This window comes from Drosophila teissieri, chromosome 3R (genome assembly GCF_016746235.2).
Source record: "Drosophila teissieri strain GT53w chromosome 3R, Prin_Dtei_1.1, whole genome shotgun sequence".
In the NCBI taxonomy this organism is placed as follows: Eukaryota; Metazoa; Arthropoda; class Insecta; order Diptera; family Drosophilidae; genus Drosophila; species Drosophila teissieri.
The window spans coordinates 24817810-24835817 of NC_053032.1; the positions used below are offsets into that span (position 1 = coordinate 24817810).

Here is an 18008-nt window from a genome sequence, read left to right on the forward strand (position 1 = left end):
AAAGTTTATTATCATTATTTATAACTTGAAATATTATTTTACTAATTTCTAATTCTGCTTAATCTTTTCCGACATTAATTCACAGTAGTTGATATAGCAGACATGGTTCGTGAACTAGATTGCTATTAATTTGTACACAAACCACCAAACGTAGACTGTCAAAAAAATTTTAAAATTTTAATCAATGTTTTTTGAATTTTATAATAAATTTGACTCCAATAGGTTTCATGATTTTACATTTTATTATTTTACCATTAAAAACAAAACAAAATTCTAGTTACAATATGCAAATCCATTCAAGTAAACTATAAAAACGTTTAAAATTTTAGCAAAAAACTGTTTTTACAACTTAACATAATTTTAAAACATTCAAATAAAACCCCTGAAGTGCAAATAAATATAAACCGACGCCAATAAACTAAGCAGCGTTTAGAGGGGGCACACTAAATCGTATTTCGTATATATATTTGTAAGATAACACTTTTAACCACGACATCAGCACGACAATATTTCAAGGCTGGCTCAGTTGGATAGTTGCGAGTTGGACAGGTTCGAGCTGTGCTCCGAGTCGGAGGAAGGACCTGGATGCGATGGCGCCTGTTGCTGGTGCTGTTGTGGCGCCTGCTGCTGCTGGGAGTGGGAATGGGGAAGGTGTGAGGGCTGCTTCGGCTGGATGGCGGTGCCCGATTCGTAGTTGATGCGGATCCATTGGCCTTCCGTGTTCTCCTTCCACAATGTGACATTGTTGTCGCCACCGGTGACGGCAAGAATGTTGCCGGTGGTTGACCACGAGATGCTCCACACGGCATCTTCGAACGTGTGCAGCACCGTCGAGGTCCACTGTGACAGATCCGCGTTGCTGCTCCACACGATCACATGACGATCCTGCGAAGCTGTGGCAATCTGCGACCGGGGCAGTCCGATGTGCGCATTCGGTATCTTCTTGGCATCCCACACACCGTACTCCGTGTTGCAGGTGAGCACCGAAACCGAGCCATCCGAACTGGCGCAGGCCAGCACCAAGCCGTACTCGGATGGCGCGAAGTCCACAGAGTTCACCGAGGAGTCGTGGTTGCTGTATTCGTAGCTGAAATGCGGCAAGCACAGTGGTTAGATGTGGCATTCTTTAAATGATAACGGCAGTCTAAACATATGTATGACATGGCGCTCTGCTACCCTGCTTTCTCGGGCATAAGGGAGTGTTTAAGTTATGACAGTTATGCTACATAATAGAGCCGAAGATATATAGATATTTTAGAACAAGATCTGATTACTTTCAATGACATGATTTAAGCTATTGTAATTGAAATTTCTTTTTTATTTGTTTACTTTAATATGCTACGGCCGGCGAAGGAACAAACAAAAAAGGTTTGGCATAAATATTGAAGCATTCATGATTTTCAAATGTATTAAAGTATTTCTTTCATTTATGGACCTAACAATGGGTATTCTCTAGTCGATTCCTTGAACAACAATCACTTTGTTGGTATGGGTGTGCCCGTTTACTTACAGTTTAGTCCAATCCCTGGGCGTTGTGGACTTCCAGACGATCACCTTGCGGTCGTAGGAGCACGAGGCCAGGATGTTGCCGAACTTGGGATGTGCCCAGGCCACCTGCCACACGGGTCCCTGGTGTCCCTTGAGCTCCGCGAGCGCCTTGTTGTTTTTGCGCGAGTGGAAGATGCGGACGCTGCCGTCCGAGGAGCAGGTGGCCAGCAGGAGGCCGTAGAAGTCCAGCGCCGCATGGTGGACCATGTCCTCGTGCTCGGTGTCGATCTCTTGCAGCAGGCTAACCATCTTGCTTGAAATCCGTTCGTCCGGTCGCCAGATAAATTGATTAAATGCAAGTCGTGTTTTTTTTCCGGCGCTTGACGTGGAACCTGGACGAGCAGTGTGACCAGAGCGCGACAGTCACACATCTTATTGGCCAGATGGTCACTCTGGTCCAGAAACGAATACAAAATAATTTAATGTCGTTTTTCAGTTAATACTATTATTTAAGAACATATTAATCAATGATTTATATTAATCATAGATGTTGGCTTTTGTGTACAGCTCAGGCTAAGTTTTGGTACACTTTAAGTGCAGTTTTGGTTTTAGTTACAAATTTATTGTACTCTAAAAGGACTGACAGAAACTAGTCGCTGAAGTTAATTTACGTTGTCATAATTGAAAATTGCAAAATTTTGTATTACAGAATGTTTGTTTTATTTTCGATAGAGAAATATCATTCTTACTAAGAATGCTAGTAACTACTCTTGTTTGAATTTATATGACAAAGCTGACAAATTTAAGATTAATCAAGATATGCGCTTATCAAATACCCTTACTATTTAAAAGCTTATCGTAAAACTCAATTACGATACTATTGCATACACCTGTCACGCGCCCATCACCAACACCAACTGCTATTGTGAACTGACAATTGTCACTTTTCCGCACGAAAGTTAGCATTTGCCAAGATAAATAAGGTGAAAATGGGATTTAAAATACATAGAAAAGGATTGAGGGAGTAGAGATTGAATACTTGTTAAAGTACCTAGCAAAGGCAGCTTGAAAGCCGCTTGGAAAACGTCGCAACAACAAATCGTATTACATAACCTTTTTAAGGTTACCTATGAAGGAGGCCAAATTATGCTGTTCTAACAAAGATCTAACCATTCCAGATGCTGTCGCAATCCCTGCTGAGTGGCATGCGTGTCCTGCGCACAGAGGCTCGCCGCAACTTTGGCATCGTCGCCCCCGCCCTGAGCAAGGCCTCCGATCCCATCCAGCAGCTGTTCCTGGACAAAGTGCGCGAGTACAAGCAGAAGAGCGCGTAAGTTATGGATCCTCATACTCCGCTGAAGTGGCTCTAATCCATGTTTTGCTCACCTCGCAGCGGTGGCAAGCTGGTGGACTCCAATCCCGATATCGAGCGGGAGCTGAAGACCGAACTGGACCGTGTGGCCAAGCAGTTTGGCAGCGATGGCAAGACCGACATGCTGAAGTTCCCCGAATTCCAGTTCCCCGATGTTAAGGTGGACCCCATCACCCAGGCCCCCCAGTAGAGATCGCTCCTCGCGAATGAGTTAGTGTAATTGCTTTAAGTTCAGCTGCCCACAAGAACCGCGGGCGCGTCAACAAAGATCAATAAAATCGGGAAAACAACAAGCGATGCGTATGCGAAAGCCATTACAAGTGTGTGAATCTCAATGGATTATAAAGCGCGTATATCCCTTAACGCAGACATAGGATTGTCATGTTATCAGTGTTTATAGCGTCGAATTAATGGTGGCATTGATTTGGCATGACATGAACTCAAAACTCATTAAAATCTATTCAAATTCCATTATAAATATAATTATATTTAGGATCAAAACTTACATATAAGCCCTAGGATATACAAATAAGCAACAAAAGGACCTAGCGTGGCGTGGTCAGCGCCTGATGCACAGTCTGCTGGAGCAGCTGCATCTTGTGGTTGCCCGCCACCTTGTTGAACGTGCTCAGCAGCGTTTGGATGTCCTTGCCGCTGATGAGGGGCACAAAGTTGCCAGCGCAAGTGCAGAACTCGGCAAGATTCTCGCGCTTGATCTCGCTGCAGCGCGCACAGCGCAGATCCTGCAGCACATAGGACATCATCTTGCGCTGCAGGGCATCCAGCATCCTCATCTCGATCTCCTCGTTGTCGTAGGCCACATAGCACTGCGCACACAGCCAAACGGGTCTGAAAAAGCCAACAATCAATAATTTGTAGTACATTGTAGTACTGATTTGTGCACTCACACTCCATCTTTCATGGCGCGATGCTTGTCCTTGCAGAGATCCAGATCCCTGCAGTGATTGCAGGCCTTGCAGATGACCTCGTTGATGATGTGACTGTCGCAGGGATCCTCCCACTCAGCCAGATCCGAGAACTCGCCAATCCCCACCAGACGCAGCATATTTCGGCGCAACTCATTGATCTGCTCCGCCAGCGTCTTGTCCACGCTCAACGCCTTGATCAGAGTGCGGATGAGTTCCAGTCCCGGACTGGGCTTGCCCTTGCCGTAGTTCTTGTGCAGCTTCAGGATGAAGTCAAACGCACAGTGGGAGATGTCCTTGATGGCCTGCTCGGTGGTCTTCTTTTCGGCCAGCGATTGCATGAAGAGGGTCAACAGGGATTCAAACTTCTCGCGGCACTCGTTTTCATCGGGCAGGTGCTCGCCAATTGTCCAGTTCAGCTCCAGCGACAGCTCGTCCTCCTGATCCGGATCCTGCTCAGCCTCGTTGCTCTCCACCGGATCTCGGTTTTCCGAATCCTCCTCTTCGTCCTCCTCGTCGTCTGGGTTGCGTTCCGAGTCGCGTATCATTGTGGTGGAAACTATTGAGGACACTGTCTCATCAATTCCCTTTGGCAGCTTTCCCCTGATTCCCGAAAAATTCGCCTGGTCCATCCAGAGCATGAAGTTCCAGCACTGCTCGAAGCTCAATTGGATGGAGTGGAACATCTCCTTGTTCCTCAAGCTCTGCACAATGTAGTCCACGTAGCCCAGGGCATCGGAGACGGTTTTCTTACCCGAGCTGAGGATAATCCTGTTGAAGTCCGCATAAATAATGGTGGCGCCCAATCGCTTAAACTCGGCAATGATGCGCAAGAACATCTTCCTCATCAGATTGTTCAGAGATCTTCGCAGCGCGGGATCATAGAGTAGTGCATTACTGGAGCGCACCCAGCGATAGAAGTGCACGATCTGGAAGTCCGAGAAAATGTTCCTATTGATGGACACCTCTCGCAACCAACCATTCACCATGGAGCGCATCACGCGGAAGGCGGCGGAGCAGAGCGCCGTTTCATCATAACTTGGCAAGGTGGCCGCCGGCACTGTGCCAATCATCTCCTCCAGCGAGGCCTGCGGCATCACATCGAAGGTGATGGCCGAGGAGGCGCCCTCCATTTCTTGAATCCGGGTCGATTGGAGCAGGGCACTCACTGCCAGGCTGTCCAGAGCCAGCTCCACGCAAACGTCCGGATAGAAACCCGCCTTGTTCTGCACCACACTAATGCTCTCCTCGAATTCCGCCAGCAGCCGACTGTCGTCCGCCTCCCGGCCACCCAAATCGGGCCTGGTACTCGCCGACCACCACAGCACAAAGTTATGCCGCTGCAGCAGCCGAGCGAAGAAGAGATCCGCGCCAAAGAGCACAGTATCCGGCGGCATGTTGCCAATGGGCACATGGAAGTAGCGACACTGGTCCAGCATCAAATCGAGCACATTGTTCAGATTCAGGAAGTGGCGTATCACTGCCCTGGCGCCCTGACGCTGCCAATCCAGGCCAGAGAGCAAACTGGCATCATCGGAGATGTGGATCTGGGCCTGTGGGAACTCCAGCAGTATCGGCATGGCCAGGCTGAGTTTACGCGCCGCCAGCGCCGTTTGCAGGCACAGAATGGTGGGTCCCTGGTGCTCCTGCTTGTAGGTGGTCAGGGCGCGCTGAATGTGCCGGTAAATCTGCTTAACATCCACCTCTATGAGCACCTCAAAGGTGTAATCCTCCACGGGAATCTTATCCTGCTCCTCGCGCGTCAGATTCTTGAGCAGAGCCAAACGCTCGGCGGTATACAGTTGCCGCATGTTGGGCATCTGATTGGCGCGCACTGTATCCAAGGCGAATATATAGGCCTTCTTGCTGGGCATCAGGATCATGGACCAGATCTCCTTCTTGGCCGTGGGTGTGTTGTGCTGGTAGAGGTAGATCTTGCGCAACCGATTGTTGGCACTTGCCAGATACTTGACCTGTGTCTGTGGGCGCTGCTCCAGCTGCTCGATGCTAAACGTTTCCAGATCCTTGGTGGCCAATTGGGCCAAGCGACGTGCCTCCTCGCGCTGCACGCCGCAAATGCAGCCCATGTCCATGAGGGCGCGGAACTCCAACGTCATCTGCGTCTCGTAAATGCCCTCGATGTCGGGCGTGGCCAGATCCGCCAGCATGCCCAGCGAGTTGTCGCGGAAGAGCTGCTCGGGTACACTGTATCGGTAGAGATTGAAGACAGGTCTGGATCGCGGCAGAACTCGGTTAACCTTGCGCCACAGTTGACCCTCCTCCGGTGGAGCGGCACTCCGCTGATTTACGTAGAAAATCCTCGGCACCGTCAGCTTGATCTTGTGCAACTCCTCGCCGATTAGGGCCCACACTGTGAAGTGGCCCAGGTCGTCGACGGGCACCAATTGTACGATCTGCCACGGCTGATCCAACAGCGTGCGTTGTGCTCGTCTCAGGAATCCGCCCAGAGTGGCGGTGGAACCTGTGGCCCTGACCACCGGAGGTTCTTCGCCTCGAGTTCGCTTGCTGGCTTGGCGATTGCGCTGGCGCTGATCCTGCTGCCATTTCCATTTCTTCTTCTGAAATCTCACCCACTCAACGATGCTCTTTCTGGTCTCGCCGATCGGCGGTGGAGCGCCCAAGGCCTGACGCCAGGTGGTGGCCTGCGGCTGTGCCTCCTCCCCATCGTTCTCCTCCAGCTGGACCCGCTTTCGCTTGGTAACTATCGGACAACCGGCAGCCCCCTCTCCGCCATCTTTACCCGCCAAATCTTCCATATCCGCCAGCTTGTCCTCCTCTGTAGTGAGAGGTTTTGGCTTGGGTCTGCTGGTGAACATCTCATTTATGCGGCGCTGCTTGAGCACATCGTTCTTCTCCAGCATTTTCTTGTGCAACCAATCCGGATGCTGAACCCTGGGCACTGGATTGGCCAGGCCCTGCAGTGCCGCCGGTATGGTGATGATCTTCTGGATGGTGCCACCCAATCTCTCAATGTAGTAGTTCCAATCGAGCACATCGCGTATGTCCGCATCGCCCATGGTGTTATCCTTAAGCCAGCGACGCAGGTGATGACGCCGCACACTCGGCTCCGATTGGAAAATGGCCAACGGAATGGCTCTCTCGGTGACGGGTGCTCCTTCGGGTTTCTTCGATATAATGTACTTACAAGCCAGGCCCGCATCCTTGACCATCTGCTCGCCCAGGAACTCGGCCAATCGCTTGGCAGTGGAGATGGACGTACTCTTTTGGGCGCCATACTCCTCCAGCTTCTTGGACATGCTCTTGTTCTCCGAAATGAGTTCGAAGAGCTCAGAGTCGGGCAGATTGGAACCTTTGCTGTAGAGCACATCCAGCCAGTAGTCCGCCACCTTGGCCACAGATGCGTAACACTCCTCAAGCGTGCTGCCTGCGAGGAAAGCTTCGAAGACGGAACTCTGAAAGTTTTTGATCAGCTGCAGTTCACCACGTCGCTTCACCTCGAACCCCTTGAGTTCGGCCAGTGAGCCATCGAAGTTAAAGACGGCATATCTTTTCTTCAGCTTCTTGCCCTCCTCCTTGGCGGCGGGCAACACCATGGCCAGGTAGGGTCCATCCACCTCAAAGAATATAGAGTTCTCATCGCGCACATCGTACTTGGGCAGATTGTTTTCCTTATCCTTCCGCAACTCGTGGTACTGATCGTTGGTAAAATGATCTTTCACCATTGTGTTCAGCACTGCATTCGGATAGGATATGTTGATCTTCTTTTTCTTCTCATGGCTCGTCTGAATGGTAAACTCCTGCGGAAAGGAGCCCGGTAATATACACCATATACCATCAGTGTCCAATTCCAGAGGGCGACCAACTCGCTCGATGATCTCCCTCGCCTTGGTGATGATGTTCGAGCCAGTGAGGCACACAATGCCGGCCATAGGCATGGAATGCCAGCGTGCTCCTCGCCTCATCACGTAGCCGTAGAAGGAGTTCAGGATGCACTTGTGGGCCAACTGCAGGGAATCGTAGAGCACCTCCCTGCCCTTGGCTGCCTTGATCTCAGCCGCATCCCCAGAAGCCACGGCAGCATTCACCGATGCCTTTGCCACTTTGGTGAGTCCTTTGTACTCGTACCGACGATCTCGGAACGCGCGCACTGTGTCCACATAGAAGCTGTTCTCCTTCTGGCAGATGGTCGAAGTGCGCGTTTCCAGCTTGGTTAGCTTGGTCTTTTTGTAGGCCTTGCGGCAGTAATCCGTGAGTCGCTTCTTCTCGTACGCCGCCTGATCCTCCTTGGACAGCTCGTGAAAGGCACGCTGTGGTCCACCAGGGAAGAGGGGTGGAAACTTTTCGGTCTCCAGCTGCTGCTGGATGCGCTGGAACTCGTTCCTGGAGGCGGGCAACATCTCGCCGCGCCACAACCAGTCCATGGAGCGCTTGCACCGAACTCCCGGCTTGTTGAAGTCACAGGCGGCACAATCCAAGTCACTGACCATGGCCGAGGGCTGCAGGCGATTGGTCAGGATAATGTTGGGGTACATGGCACCCACATCCAAGTGATAGATGACCGGCTGCTCTAGGCGATTGGGTATGTCGTGCAGACCCTGCAGTCCCTGCACAATCTCCTGCCGCACTTCATCCAGATTCAAGACCTTTTCCAGCGGAATGCCCTCCTCCACTTCGATGGCATGGCGCAGCACCGCATCAACCTGCTCCTGGAGTTGCTTAACCATAGCAGGATCCAGACGAAAACGGCAAGGGATGTCCGCGCGGAAGACGCCCGATTCCAAGGCCTCCACATGACCACCCACATAAGTTTCCGAGTCCAGGACATGTCCCTCGCTGGAGAGCTTGTTTAGCTCGCTCTGATGCTTGTTGGGATACACAATCTGGGCATGGTAAGCCTCCACCATCAGCAGCGTTTCACAGAGCGTACCGGAACCCTTTCTTAAGATCTCATCGGGCTCCATGGGAATAATCGTGTTCAGGGCGAAGATAAATGGATGCACATACTTCATGTACAGATAGTAAGTGGCAACCGCATCGGATACAGAGTAATTGGCCAGCACCTGGGGCTGCTCCACGGCCATGCGGCACATGTCCTCCGGATCCAGTTCCACGGGATCGTAGCGTAACTTCGCCTTGGCCACCGCCTTTAAGCCTTGAGATCCAACGGGCAAATAGGAATCTCGCTTCACCCAACAGAGGCAATCCATGTGTATAGCGGGACGACTTAGGTAGTTGCCATCCCGCAGTTTGGAGAAGCCAATCTCTTGCTTCATGTCCAGGTCGTACACGGCAGCGCGCGTCTCCACGAAGGGCCAATCGAAGAAGTCGCCGTTGTAGGTAACTATTATGTGGGGACGCACCTCCATGATGTGATCGAAAAAGCGCTGGAGCAGCTGCATCTCGTTCTCTTCGTTGAATACTATAAAGTTGCCCTCGAACTCCGGCTTGGGTGTGTACTCGAAGTCGTCCACATTGGAGGATATAATCTCGCGATTGGTTATCAGGTAACCCTGACCATCGATCATGTACGAGATCATCATAACCTGATCCGTTTGGGCATCGGGAAACTTCAGCGGCAGCTTGGTGGTTTCAATATCGAAGGCCAGAACCACAGGCTCGGGTCTGTCCAGGATATCGGGTCGGCAGGTGATGGTGGGCAGTTCCACGCCACTTCGGCACCTGATGTTGTACCACTGGCCACAGAAGATGCGCAGATCGATGGACACTCTGACGTGATAGGGCACATCGTGCTCCCTTATGTCCACAATGCAGTCCATGTAGTCCTGCTGCCTCTTGCCCAGCGCGGCATCCTCGGACCCTGCGGAGGACTGGGCCAGCGAGGTGGCCAGCATTTGCATGTAGTATGTGTTGGATTTCTGTCGCTCCTGGTTTCTCTTCACCGCCGACACGAGTTCCCTTCGAACCTTGGTCATGGCTGTTTGATTGAGAAACGATAGCTTTATGTACTGCTGCTGCAATCCGGACAGATGATTTGGCAGATCCAAGTCCTCCTTGGTGATGTGCTCCAGTCCGGAAATCTGGCCGGAATACTTGCGACCCAGAAACCGGGCCACCTCGAGATGCATATTGTCCTCCGGTCGGATGAGCAAGTACGGCTGATAGGCGACCGTGCATTTGAAGCGGGAACCATCCATTTGGATGAAGAACAGGTCCAAGGCGGCAATCAGTCTCCTGTCCTCATCCAAAACCTCGTTCTGCATTGGACATACCCATTAGTACCCATTAGTTTATGCTTTGATGGCGTTCCCCACTTACCGAGTGCATGTTGATGAGGTAGCCCGTCCGCTCCTGGCTGTCCTTAACCCGATCGAAGCCATATTTCGAGTCGATTTTGTCGTTCTCCCGCGACTGACGATAGCCCGCCTCATTGAAGAAGTCGTCGCTGTGGATGGGATTGGGAATTCTCCTGTTTAGCTTGAAATCCACGGACTTTCGCCACTCACCCTTCTGTGCGATTCTCGCTGACGAATTTACCCGTATTTTGCAGCACTTTGCTCTTGCCGGAGTCTGCCATTTCCGTGTTGTTTTGCGGAAATAAAGTAAATAAATGTAAATAACTTTGTTGCCGCCAAAAATCTGCAACCTCTCTGAAAGGTACTAACGCGTTTTAGAGAATACCCGCATTTGGCAGTTGCACAGCACTGGAAAGTTTGATGGTAGGCGCCAAGTTGGAATTTTTTTTGAAAAGTTGTTCATCAATCAAAAACATAAAAATCATTATAAATTTATTAAATACAAATGCCACTGGCTTAAAGATTGTGTTATGTATTTTGTAAATGTAAATGTAAATTATGTAATATGTAAATATTATTTTTTCTTTGCTGTCCTTAGAAATAAACATAGATAGTTGTTGAACTGTTTGATTTATGAGTTAGTGAAATCTGAAAAAATCCCTAAAGGAATACATTTTTGTTTCTTTTATTACCGTTTGACCATTTATGCTTTAATTCCCGTGTAATGGGCATTAAATGCCCTATTTGTTGTCACCCAAAGGACAGCTGCTGGCCACTTGAACCGGCCTGTTGGCCATGTGTGCCCACTGCGCCTTTCCCACTGCTGAAATGTGAACTTTTTTCTACTAGTTCGCCGCTGCAATGGCATCATGCAGTCACGCACACAGGCGCATTCATTCATAAAAATCCGGCTCACCTACACGAGTTGTAAGATTCCAGCGCAGAGAAGCGAACGAGAGAGAGCGAGAGAGCGGCGCGCATGCGCTCTTTAAGTTTTTTTTTCGCTTGTTGCACTTGTCGCCCCCCTTCTCATGTTTTTTTTGTTTCAGTTTTACCTCAGTGGCAGCAATTAAGTTGCAGCAGAGGTTGACAATCAGCCATATTTTTATTGCACGTGTTTCGTTATGCAAGGCTGGTTAACTTTTTTTTTTATGTGTATACTCTCTCCCTTTGGCCGGGAAAATCGGGAACGCCGTCAAGTTTTGTTATCCCGAATCTTATTGCCCTTTTTCTGGGTGCAGCTGGCTGTTGTTTGACTGCCGCCCCTGCACTTGCATTCGCTTATGCTGTGTAATTTGTTATTTATGCGAAATGCGTTGCCGGAATATAAAAACATTGCAGTCGTTTCGGTTCCAGATCGCCGCTCTCTGTCGCACCCACTCTGCGCACACATAAACCTGTTTTTGTTTTTGATTTGCGGGAAAGAGAGAGAGAGAGAGAGAGGCTTTCGAACGCACAGTGGTTGTCATGGCCACGGTGGGAAAATAACTTCACTTTTTTGGGGGTGTCCAAAGGTATTTTCCCACACAATGTGTGCAAACTTTTATCATTAATCAAAATTGAAACGAATTTCAAAATTTACATTCTATATATTTAAGAGGGAAAAAACTATCCAAATTTGGGACGCATTTGTATGACTACTATTAAAGAGATTCAATATTTTTGAAAACATTTTACAATGTAATTTTTATTTGCCTAAAATTTGTATTTATTTTATTCATTTTTATATATATTCATAGATTTTTATGTGGAATATACATAAATAAACGTATTTCTATCAGTGTACACACTTGAAAGACTTTGAGTTTGCCAAATTTTAAATTTATTTGGCTTTATTATTCCGCCCCCTTTGCATATTTTATATTTAAATATACTAGCACACTGTTTAAATGCTTGCCAAAAACGATCGCCCGCACAACCACACACACATACACACGCACACCCACACACTATCTCACATATTCGCACTTACACTGAGTTCTGAGCAAGCAGATTTTTTTTTAATTTGTTGCTATTTTTTGTCGCTGCAAACACTTTGTTTTTGCTGCTCAAAATATGTAATTCTGATTTCCATTTTTTGCCTGCGCCCATGATGCACGCTCTAGTGCGAGTGCGAAAGAGAGGGCGCGATGGAGGTTCGCCCACGCCTTTTCGCTCTCATTCCAGCGATCTCTGGTGATCGAGTAAAATAGCGAATAATGTTTATAAGTCAGATTGAAAGAACTCTCGATTTTCATAATTTGCGATTTTTGTTATCACTTGCCAGAGCAACAAAAAAAACATATCAATCTTAGCAACGGCGAGAGAGAGAGGGAGAGACACAGAAAGAGCGAATGTGCGTCGGCGTTGACGTCAACGCTGCGTCTGCGTCTGCGCCAACGTCGGCGTCGCTGCCGCCTGTTGCCGCCATCGGTCAGTCTGTTTTTGTCTTTCTTTCGGGCAGCGTGCACTTGCGCTACGGTAAATTCGATTTGAATGAATTAAATGAATCAACTAACAAATAAATAACAAATGCAAAACACTTTGCAAGCCAAGCAAAAACCAAGTGTGTGAGTGAGTGCAATAGCAAAGCATCAAAAGATCTGCGCGCGCAATATACAGCAAAGTAAAGAAGAAGGCAAACAACAACAAAAAATCACAAAAAAAACACGGTTCAGAAACAGAGGAAACCAATTTCTATATACGAAATCCATCATAAAACCACAAAAATCTCCTCAAACATCGCGTGTGCGTGCCCGTGTGTGTGTGTGCGTGTGTTTGCCAGCGATCCGTCGGCCTTTTTTCCGTTTGTTTCTTTTCGCGTCTTATAAGCCGAGCTAAACCGATCCCCGATTTCTTCTTCTTCTCGAGTTGTTCCTTTCGGTTTTCGGCTTTCGGTTTGTCGGCACGTAATCCCTCTCTCTCTCCCCCTAATCAACCTGCTGATCCCACCGGAGGGTTAAAACACACACATATATAAATATATACACATATATACTACAAGTACGCAAAGAGAGAGAGAGAGAACGGGCGAGAGATAGTCATCGGTGCTGCGAAGTCCATCAAGATTGTGCGCCTAATTTGAAGCTGTAATTAATTAGGATACCCTAATAAAAAGGCAACCGAAAGACGGTCTTTAGAACCTTCAGCATCCAGCATCCAGAACCTAAAACCCAAAACCCACAACCAAAATAATCAAGAGCCCAGTAGCCCCCGCCTTCTTGTTCTCGAAGGGGCGCTATTTTATTGCCCCGCACCGGTAAGCAAAGTGAAGTGTTGAAAAACAGTAGTTCAAGTATTAGTTTTTGTTATTCTCCCTGCTACACTCGGCATAAAACTTTCAAACTTTTTTCCTTAAATAAACATTGTAAGTCTTTGAGGATTATTAGCTATTGGGTTGAGCTACAGTTTTGAAACAACATTTCAATATCTTTAGTATCCTAGAAACTTGCAACACATGTTGAATAATTTATAGAGTAGTCATGGCTCTTTCTTTCGAGTGTATGTAAACCCTTTCTGTGTTGGTGTTGCCTGTTTTCTTGAATGAATCTAGGAGAAAACTGGTTTGGCTACCGCTCGGTAGATCCGCCGATCTCGCGATCTCGCCTCGATTCAGGATTGCTGCCTCTATAAACTCGTTGTTGGCCAGGCCGACAGAATTTGAATTGGTTTTTCTACCACATCATAGCCAAGCTAGTTAGCCGCCTGTGTGCGTCTGCGTGTGCCTGTGTGTGTGTGTGTGTGTTTGTGTGGGGCACTTCCACAACCCTTGTGGGAAACACGATCGAAATTACTACTGTGTTCCTTTTACAGCTTCCGGTGCCGCAAATGAGCTTCGCCTGCCCCTCGATCGCGTTTCGAACCATAAGGCCATCAATCCATGGGGTTTTGGTAATCGAGAATGTGTGAACGCTATTTGATTAGGGCCAAGAATCTAGCACAACGATCGCATTAGACAATTAAGTATCAATAAAACCGATGCACGGGAGTGCTGCTCTTTTGACCTTTGGGTTTTGAAGAATGCATAATTGGTGCTTTCCTGTCTGCACTTTGTTGTGTTGCCTGAAAGGGTTTCAAAAGGATCTTACAATTTGGGTTGTAAATTAAAGTAATTATTAGGGGAAAGAAGATCAAAGGATAGCCATGAAATAATTAAGCACATGAAATAAGTTATATTTTTTTATTGATCAATAAGACTTACCATATATCATCATCATCATTGCTGTGGTTATATTTTAGTTGGTATATAAAGTTAATTTTTATCGCAAGAATCCAAGTCCACAAAAGATAATTTAAAGAGTTACGATCATTGAACTACTCTAAAGATATGTTAAAGATTCCTCGGGCTATTCGAGAATACCAATTTGCGAGCAAAATACACAAGGGAATGATAAGAAATTATTGCCATAATCGCTAATTTGATGTGTGACGATCGTTGGATCATAATTGAGCACAGCTCCCGGCCCCCTCTCTCTCTCTTTGCCTGCCCAAGCGTCTCCCCCTAAATGAAAGACCAGTTCAAGATCCTTTTCCATAAATACCCACAGACAATTACAGTTCAGTGGATCTTCTGCGCACTGGTTCGTTGCCCCATGCCACGTTAAACTCGGATTCTGTGCCCGGACCGATGCTAAAAGTATCAACCTGCTGCAGACAGGCCGAGATCAAGATCGATCCCATGACAAGACAAGACGACACACTCTCACACAGATACTCCAAACACACACGGACACACACACAGATACTCCGCACAGACACATGCACATGGAGTGTTCGGCGACAAGAGATAGAACACATGTGCACAGGCAGGCATCTCGAGGATCATCAGCGGATCGCAGATCCCTTCTTTCCAACCAGCGAGGAAGAGGAAAAAAGGGCCCAGGCGCTGGGAAAGAAAAGAACAGCGACTAAATGTGTATTCTACCGTTACGTACACACCGAAAAATTGCACCCCTATTTGTTGCCGCTGCAGGTTTGTTGTTGCTGCTGTTGCTGTTGTTGTCGTCTGGCCGAGGAGTGCGCACCATATCAAAAGATCATATTCGTTTACAATCTGTTCCTTGAGCATCTGCTGCGCCCAGACCCAGACTCTCCTCCAGACCTCAAGAACTCGGACTCCAGACAATCTACTCTTTTGGTCCACTTACCATGGGTCCTCCCAACAACAAAATGTTGCTCTTTTCCAGGGAAAACATATGCTCCGAATTTCGCTTCGATTCAATTCGATTCGTGTGGTTTTTTTGTTGTCGCCCTCCCTCACTATATGTACATATATGTATATAATATTTTATTTTATTTTTTTGTTTCGGTTATCTACGTGTCTGGGGCGATAAGGTTTTTTGTTCAGATAGTTTTAGCGATTGCGACTCGTTTTTGGCACCCTGCCGACTGATTTTTTGGTGCTCGAAATGCTGCCATTCGAAATTGGTTTTTGAAACATGTGCCACTTTCTGGGAAACTCGATTTTACCCCAGCACTTATCTGCATTTGAGGAATTTGTTTTCAAACGAATGATTTGTTAAGTTGCTAGTCACAACAAAGCGTGGAATTCGCATGGAAATATTTGCGGATCGATAAGAACAATTGTCAAGTCACTTTTAGTTGATTGACTAAATAAACCCTAAATTAATCTCCGCCACTTGGAGGTCTCAAATTTATTTTCTCCTGACTTGTTTACTTGGATAATCTACGTAGAATTTCCTTGCAAACGTTGTGCTTTTACGATCTCTGTAATTGCTGTATAAATAATGCTTTGGAAAATAAACTAATTTCATTCACAATTATTTTAGCTGAATGCAATAACTTTTCATAGCCAATTTTGAGTGACTATAGGAACTGAAATATACGTATTTGCCTCGGGCCAAAAGCAAGAAATCAATTGGACTTGCCAAAAGTTGCCAATTATCTTGGCCACTTTTATGCGTCAATGAATTATTTTCGTGTGAAAAGTGCACTCAGTGCACTGCTGCCATATTCAAAATCATATGCAGTCGAGTTCTAAATATACATATATCCACTGAACTGAAAATGCATATAGATTGTGTGCAGATTTAGTAATGCTGCTCTGTGGTTTCTCTTATTGCTGCTCTACATCCAATTGATTGCACTGGGGCGGCCAAAAGAAACTAGGAGAGAAATAAATCAACTTTTTGTGAACTGCAGTCGCTGATTTTGTTATCCATTTAACTGTTGATTAACTTAAATTCGTTTTTAGTGCACTCACTTGATCCGCACACTCAAACACTTATATATATGTATATAGGCAGTATATATATATTGATTTATATGTGTTTATATCTGGTTCTTGTGAACGTGAATACATAACTGCCCAGCTGGGTGTTTCAGTTGATCGGCAACGACCACGGACAAAATCAGCAAATCAAATCGAAATTGATTTCGCAACAGCTCGAGCTGTTGAAATTTATGCAACGCTTTCTCATGACGATATTGCCCTAGGCAAAGGGGTATTCCTTTAATTTAATCAAAAGCATTTTATTATACATTTCATTACTCAAAGCGCTTTATAAGGGCAATGAGCCAAGTAGAGCAATTTATAACCACAATATCGTTCTGAAAATCGCCTTAGAGCTGCTAAAAGTTAAGTATACTCGTATATTCGGTTTTCCCCCTTTTCCACGCGTTATTTTGGTTCAGTTAGATCAGCTTGAATTGCTTCAACCCATACATATGTATATATGAATATATATATACCGCCGATTTACATACATACATATGTGTTCGTACATGGCTGATAAGGCGGATAGATAACTGTTGGCCACACATTCGCCGAGTGCCAAAGAACGAGAGCGAAAGAGACGGACTTGGGTGGAAGCGTCACCGATGCGACGACAGTATCTACACATTTGCATAACGTATCTAATTAGGCAGCCAGTGCTCAAAGATACTCCTCAGATGTAGCTTGAGATACTATATGTATGTATGCATATATGGTGACTTGGTGACTTGGGGGCGTTTACCGTAGCCAAGAATAACATTTGCTTATCAAGAAGTATCAAAGAGCAACTCAATCTTATGCGATATAAGTCGTAGTGCTATCATATGTAAAGATTACAAGATTCTTTAAAAAATTAAAAACCTTTTATTTAATATACAAACCTGTAACATTTTGATGGATGTGACCGTTTTTCTGTAACTGATCCATCTCTACTTCAGAAACTTAGTTTCATCTTCAGTTTAGTATATGCCATTAGATTAGGTTAGACTTTCTGTCTCCATTTATCACTAAACAGCTTTTATCATTGAGAGTACATTCAATGTAAATATAATATATTTAATGCGTAATTTCTGAACATTATCGCAATACCGCGTTATTTATAGTGGCTTCTGGCTGGGCAATTGTGGAAAGCCCTCATGAGAGGCATTGGAGATTTCTGAAACTGCTCCTCTTTTCTCTGGGGCTTATCTAGCCCACTTCCGGTGATAACATTTTCTAAGATTTATTGTTATTCACTTCGGATTTGTATGCAATTACTTTTAATACAGCTTGTAGTTTAGGGAATGACCGAATCTAGTGCAAGCGATACAATGCCATAAAGACATGGGCACATGGGAACCAAAGCCACCAAATGGGAAAGATTCAGGGAAAGAACCTGAAGCAATCCGTGTGATCTTCCTGCCCAAACTCTTTGTGGCGACACTTCAAAGTAACTTTTCGTGTTTTTTTCTTTGAAACTCACATCACATCCATAGCTCGGTGATCATCAACCGCTGCTTGGCTAGGGCAAATATTTGAGAACTCCAAAGAGAACGAAACGGAACGAAACGAAACCCATTAGAAATATATTTAGAAAATTGAAACCCTTTGAATTGGCTGTGTGCTGTGTGCTGTGTGTGGACCTGGTACATCCTATCCCATCCAATCCCATCCAATCCCATCCTATTCGCCCCAATATGATGGATGCTGTGTAAACAAAATAAAAGCGTGCTCATATGCAAACTCTGCCCCGTCGGCTCCTTTTGTTGTGGTCTATCTTAAAGGTGGCGGAC

At 46.5% G+C, this 18008-nt stretch overlaps 4 protein-coding genes across 4 annotated transcripts in view; 2 read left to right on the forward strand and 2 right to left on the reverse strand.

The window, feature by feature from the left end:
• Nucleotides 1–428: 428 nt before the first annotated feature.
• LOC122622605 (protein SEC13 homolog) lies at nucleotides 429–1913 on the reverse strand. Its single transcript, XM_043801182.1, has 2 exons — nucleotides 1511–1913; nucleotides 429–1087 (listed from the first exon to the last, which is right to left on the reverse strand). The coding sequence occupies exons 1-2, from the start codon at nucleotides 1795–1797 to the stop codon at nucleotides 523–525; spliced, it is 852 nt and encodes a 283-aa protein (XP_043657117.1). The 5' UTR covers nucleotides 1798–1913; the 3' UTR covers nucleotides 429–522.
• A 447-nt stretch (nucleotides 1914–2360) lies between these two features.
• LOC122620360 (ATP synthase-coupling factor 6, mitochondrial) lies at nucleotides 2361–3153 on the forward strand. The gene is made up of 3 exons (XM_043797788.1): nucleotides 2361–2471; nucleotides 2667–2818; nucleotides 2882–3153. The coding sequence occupies exons 2-3, from the start codon at nucleotides 2667–2669 to the stop codon at nucleotides 3048–3050; spliced, it is 321 nt and encodes a 106-aa protein (XP_043653723.1). The 5' UTR covers nucleotides 2361–2471; the 3' UTR covers nucleotides 3051–3153.
• On the reverse strand, nucleotides 3006–10366 carry LOC122620359 (DNA polymerase epsilon catalytic subunit 1). Its single transcript, XM_043797787.1, has 4 exons — nucleotides 10233–10366; nucleotides 10045–10171; nucleotides 3769–9983; nucleotides 3006–3709 (listed from the first exon to the last, which is right to left on the reverse strand). The coding sequence occupies exons 1-4, from the start codon at nucleotides 10301–10303 to the stop codon at nucleotides 3406–3408; spliced, it is 6717 nt and encodes a 2238-aa protein (XP_043653722.1). The 5' UTR covers nucleotides 10304–10366; the 3' UTR covers nucleotides 3006–3405.
• Nucleotides 10367–12454: 2088 nt separating this feature from the next.
• The window catches only part of LOC122622632 (ETS-like protein pointed), a 58628-nt gene continuing 53074 nt past the window's right edge, over nucleotides 12455–18008 (forward strand). Inside the window, exon 1 of the mRNA XM_043801220.1 lies at nucleotides 12455–13260. The gene's annotated coding sequence lies outside the window, so the exon portion shown is untranslated. The remainder of the gene's footprint in view (nucleotides 13261–18008) is intronic.